This window comes from Harpegnathos saltator, unplaced genomic scaffold, assembly GCF_003227715.2.
Source record: "Harpegnathos saltator strain DR-91 unplaced genomic scaffold, Hsal_v8.6 scaffold742, whole genome shotgun sequence".
Lineage (NCBI taxonomy): Eukaryota > Metazoa > Arthropoda > Insecta > Hymenoptera > Formicidae > Harpegnathos > Harpegnathos saltator.
In genome coordinates this window covers 213,531-218,750 of record NW_020230585.1, presented here as the reverse complement: position 1 = coordinate 218,750, position 5,220 = coordinate 213,531, and the positions used below count along the sequence as shown (strand labels likewise).

At 55.2% G+C, this 5,220-nt stretch overlaps 1 protein-coding gene across 1 annotated transcript; it reads left to right on the top strand.

The window, feature by feature from the left end:
- Positions 1-2,919: 2,919 nt before the first annotated feature.
- LOC112590179 (uncharacterized) lies at positions 2,920-3,835 on the top strand. Its single transcript, XM_025305975.1, has 2 exons — positions 2,920-3,485; positions 3,598-3,835. The coding sequence occupies exons 1-2, from the start codon at positions 2,920-2,922 to the stop codon at positions 3,833-3,835; spliced, it is 804 nt and encodes a 267-aa protein (XP_025161760.1).
- The last annotated feature ends 1,385 nt before the right edge of the window (positions 3,836-5,220 follow it).

The following is a 5,220-nucleotide window of genomic DNA, read 5'->3' as shown; positions in this document are numbered from 1 at the left end:
AAATCAATGGTACCATCTTATGGCCCCCTCGAAACCATATAAAATGTGTCTGAACCATTTTTCTCTAAAATAAAAAATAAGAGAAATATTTGGGGTGGACACTTAAAATGGGATACGCTGTATATTGAAGATATTCATGTATCGAGGATAATATCGGATATATTTGAGTATTAGAACTTTTGCTAAGAGGTAAACCATAAATGTTAACTAATAAATTTAATTTTTGTGATTGTTCCTCTAACAAATTGATAAGCTTTTCAACTGCAGATTGAACTCCAATGTGTGAATAATTGCCTGAATCTACAGGTTTGCTGGATATGTATCGAAGAGTATGGAGCAAAGTTCTGGTATCCAGAGGCACACAAATATTAACTTCTGAGTTTAATAATTGTAGCAACATCTCGTAAAGCTGAATGTGAAATGTTATACGATATTGCACATAATCGTAACTTATTGATAAAATTATTTTCATTATCTTTTCCTACATTTACTCTCAGATCTATTGAAGCATTGCATTCTGTAATATCATCAAAATTATCCAAGGAATCTGAAATATTAGAACAGTGTGTTTTACTATTATCACGTTGCAATTCTATATTTTCCATGACTGTTGTATTGAGTTCTGAAATATTGTTATTAGTATTACATTGATATATTGATTACATTGATATATTATCAGAATCACTTGAATAATTTTGTGATAAATCTAAACATGTTGCGGTTCTTCTCTTTATTTTTCTATATAGTGTTGCTTTAGAGAATCTACGTTTCATATTAACAATAATCTTAAAAGTAATATTGTTTAACCTCTAAAAATGATTGTGCAGTATGTATATGTGTGGTGGTGGCGCCTTGGTTATTTCTCACATAATATAATACACAAATCACACTTCTATTATTCTACAAAAAAATACAAGTTTATTTTTATTGCAGGAAAACAAAGAAAATGCACAAGGAATAAATATAACATCAGACTAACTTTAGTCACAGCGGGTCGTCAAATGTTGTTTATTATACCGTTCCTTGTATTACGCTTTCTATTGGTCTGTTCTTTTCAGCTACACTGCTAGAGCCGCCAACCGGCGGAGGAACTCCACCTAAGGAGAGGAGAATGTCGTGAGAGTGGAGCGTCAGGTAGCTTAGTAGTCTAGAGTAGTCGCCCGGCAAGCGAAAGACCCGGGTTCGATTCCCGGTCTAGCGACTACCGCGCTCTCGATATATTTCTCTCTTCGGAACGAAAATAAGATGCAGGTTCCGAACGCACGGTGTCCCGTCGTCACCTTGTACGCCCTCCTTCTTTCATGGTTATAGAGTCCAAAGGCCGGTGAGAATCGCTTCGTTGAGACTCACTGGCCTGGACCTTACGACCAGGGTCGATGAGGTGACGGCCGCCGTGGCCGCCGTGGCCGCCGTGGCCCTCGTCAGGGGATGCTCGCTCACGGAGATCTCCGTGGGCGGGCTTAATGTCGCCCGACGAGGGACAGCGGCAGTAGTGGTGCGGTGCTCGCAGGCTGCGGCCGCAAGGGTCGCAGCGGCGGGGCGGGTCCAGGTAGGCTGGACCCGCGCCGGAGTGACTGCGCTGCCCGCTCGCGCAGTAGTGTGCTACTGCTGCTTGGAGCGGGGCAACATGCGCGAGCGGTGCACCAGCGCCGTCGAACGTAGTGGTCTTTGTTACCGCTACGGTAACCCCGGCCACCGCGCCGCTGAATGTCAGCAGGTGGTAGCATATTGCGCTGTATGTGCAGAAGCGGGCAGGCCGACCGGCCTGCAGACCCCCTCCCAGGTGCAAGAGGAAGAAAGGAGACAAGAGGAGGCCGGACGGACCAGCTGAGGGGGAAAAGGGGAGCGCCCCCCAATAGGGAAGTCGTAGGAGCCGATGAGTGAGGTCAGACCGGCCTCCCCTGCGGCAAGGGCGAAGCTGGACAAAATGGAGATAGAGGCTCGAATCACCGATATCAGCCCGGAGGAGCCCAAGCCGATGAGGCCCAAAAGGAAGGCGAAACCGCCAAGGACTACGACGGTGGCGAGGGAGGAGGAGGAGGTCTCTTCTTCCCCAATAGAAGAGGAAGCACTGGAGGTGAGGCGGGTGGAGGCAGATGTCCCACCCCCAACAACCCTAGGAGAAAGGGAATCGGAAGGCGCGCCACATCCGCCTCCCACGGCAGAAGATCCCCTCTCATACTCCCCAGAAGAAGGGGTTGCCGAAGTACGGTCTCCCAGCGCCTCCGTAGAGACGCCAGAGACCGTAGCCACCATGACCGATACCGCCTTGGGGAAAACTGAGTTAGAGAGATCGAACAATTCACTCCGACAGAGGTCCCCTCTGAGGAGGCAGAGGTGGGTAGCCCGGAGGAGGCGTAGAAGGCTTAGCGTTCACGCCACTCCGGGTCCTACAGGCCAACCTCGGCCGCGGCGCCGGGGCCCAAGACCTGTATACACACACAGGATGAGGGAACAGGGCGCCGGGCTGGGGTTGGGCACCGAGCCGCATTGGATCCCGATAAGCAGTCCCTGCTGGTTCGGGAGCCGATGCGGCTCGATGGCCATGGTAGCCAATCCCGCAACGAGGTCTCCCCCTGTAGGGTAAGGGGGACCTCGTTCGTGGCGGCTGATTGGGGACCCATCACGGTGGTGGGGGTGTATTTCCCTCACCGCCAAAATAGGGCTGGGCTTGGGAAACCCGCCTACATCCAGGGGATTCTCGATCGGGTCGGAGATGTGAGACGGCAGTGCCACCCCCGGCCCGTCGTAGTTGCCGGGGCTTCAACGCCAACTCCACGGAGTGGGGTTGCAGTCTCAGGCAAGAGGATCCCTGGGGCGGGACCCTGGTCAACTGGGCGGCGGGACTCGGCTTCTTATTGATGAATAAGTGGTCGATCAGCACCTGCGTGCGGCCGAGGGGGGGAGTCTGTCATTGACATGACATGGGCCTCTCTCTCGGCTGCCCGAATATTCGGGGAGTGGGTGGTGGAGGTCGAGGTTCAGATACTATCGGATCATAGATACGTGGTGTGGTCCCTCGGTCTCCCCACCCTTCAAAAGCGGGTGCTGGACTGCCGCCTAGAGGAGGGGAGCATTACCCTCCCCAAGAGATGGGTCCTCAGTCAACTGGACGTGGACAAGTTCCGGGCGGCAGCCTTCATGGCCACCTGGCACCTTGAGGGGCCAGGTGAGTGGGACCTTAGCCCCCAGGAGGGGGCTAAGAAAGTGGTGCGCGTCATGGCATCGGCTTGCGACGCCGCGATGCTCCGGTCCAACTCCCGCCACCGCCGGGCCGCTTACTGGTGGACGGAGGCCATCGCTAAGTTACGAGAGGCCTCCGTCCGAGCCAGACGAGCGTATGCCCGGGCCCGATGGAGAGGCGGAGATGCCGCGAGGGAAAAAGAGGGCTATCTCCAAGCAAGGGAAGCCCTCAAGGCCGCCATCGCTGAGGCCAAGAAAAGAGCGTGGGAGCAACTGGTGAACTCCCTGGACGATGACCCTGGGTGCGTCCATACAAGCGGACGATCGGAAAGATCCATCCGTGGGCGCCCCCACCGACGGAGATCATGGACTCCTAGGCCCTCGAGGGGCTCCTGGACACTCTGTTTCTGAGAGTGGAAGGGGGCCCCGCCAGATCCCTGTCCCCGAGCTGGAGGATGGGGACTGGGCAGAGTACCTGGAAGTCATCCCAGAGGAGTTCGCCAGGGCCAGGAAGAAGCTCGGGGCCAAAGGCAAAGCCCCTGGCCCCAACGGGATTCCTAGCCGCGCCTGGACTCTCGCCCTCGGCGAGGGGAACTTGTCCGCTGCCATGCGGGAGTTAATGGCTTTCTCAAGGAGGGGGTATTCCCCCTAGAGTGGAGGAGGACCAAGTTGGTCCTCCTCCCAAAGGGGAGCAAGCACCGGGTGGTGCGTCGGCCTACAGGCTGATATGCCTGTTGGACGAGGCGGGTAAAGTGCTTGAATGCATTATTGCCGACCACCTCGTCCAGCATCTGTTCTTAAAGGGGCCGAACCTCCACGACATGCAGTTCGGGTTCAGGCCCGGGCGCTCAACGCTCAATGCAATCCAGCGCATCCGGGACCTGACCTGAACGGTTGTGAAGGAGGGCGGGGTGTTGTTGGCGGTGTCCTTGGACATAACCAATCCCTTCAATACCCTGCCCTGGCCGAATATTGGACGGGTCCACGAGTATCACGGGGTGCCCTTCTATCTCCGGCGAATCCTATCAGCCTACTTTAGGGATAGGGACCTCGCCTTCTCGGGGAGAGGCGGAGTCTAAGGTCGGCACACCATGGAACGTGGTATCTCGCAGGGGTCGGTTCTCGGCTTCCTGCTATGGGACATCATGTTCGATAAGGTGCTTCGCTCTCCCCACCTCCCGGGCTGCCACGTCATCCGCTATACAGATGACACACTAGTGGAGGCGGAGGGGACTGGGGGAAGCTCGCCTCCGAGCGAAGGCGGCAGTGGCATCGGTGGTGGGCACCATCAAGGGCCTAGGACTGAAAGTGGCGCCCCAAAAGACGGAGGCCATATATTTTCATGGTCCTCGTCGAGGGGTGCCGCCGAAGGGGTCCCAGGTCCGAGTTGACAGTGTCCGCGTTCGCGTCGGGCCCACGATAAAATATCTGGGTTGGACAGCCGTTGGAACTTCGGGCCACATTTTAGGGGCCTGGCCCCCCGGGTTCGCAAGGCAAAGTTGGCAGTAGTCGGCCTCATGTGGACCCGGGGAGGCCCTGATTGGAACGCTCACCGCCTCTATTTGGGTGTCGTGCTTTCGATCGCCCTCTACGGGGCGCCACCGTCAAAAATACGGTTAACCGCCATTGTAAAAAATACGCGCTTAGGCCGTATGCGTCAGGCCGTGAGAACGGTGGTGGTGAGGGCGATTCGGGGGTACGGTACTGTGTCGCATAGGGCGGCGACGGCTCTGGCCGGCTCCCCACCCGTGAAGCTCCTCGTCGATGAGAGACATATTCTCTATTGGAGGGTGAAGGAGTTTCGCAAAGAGGGGGAGGAGGTAACGGCTAGGGACCTGGCGGCCCTGAAGCTCCAGGCCAGAGCTCGGGTCTTTGAGAAGTGGTCGGCCATATTGGCTGACCCCGAGGGATTCGGGCTCCAGACGGCCGAGGCTGTCCGCCCCTGTCTACCGGAAATGATAGACAGGAGGGGACGCGGACTGACTTTCCATCTGGTGCAGGTCCCAGAAAACACAGTTATATAACAGTGACATTACT

What these genes read in the sequence shown, in the direction of transcription:
- LOC112590179 (XM_025305975.1), top strand. Translation starts at nt 2,920, where the DNA reads ATGACATGGGCCTCTCTCTCGGCTGCCCGAATATTCGGGGAGTGGGTG. An exon ending in TCCCTGGACGATGACCCTGG is followed by an intron (nt 3,486 to 3,597) that starts GTGCGTCCATAC and finishes TGTTTCTGAGAG; the next exon opens with TGGAAGGGGGCCCCGCCAGA.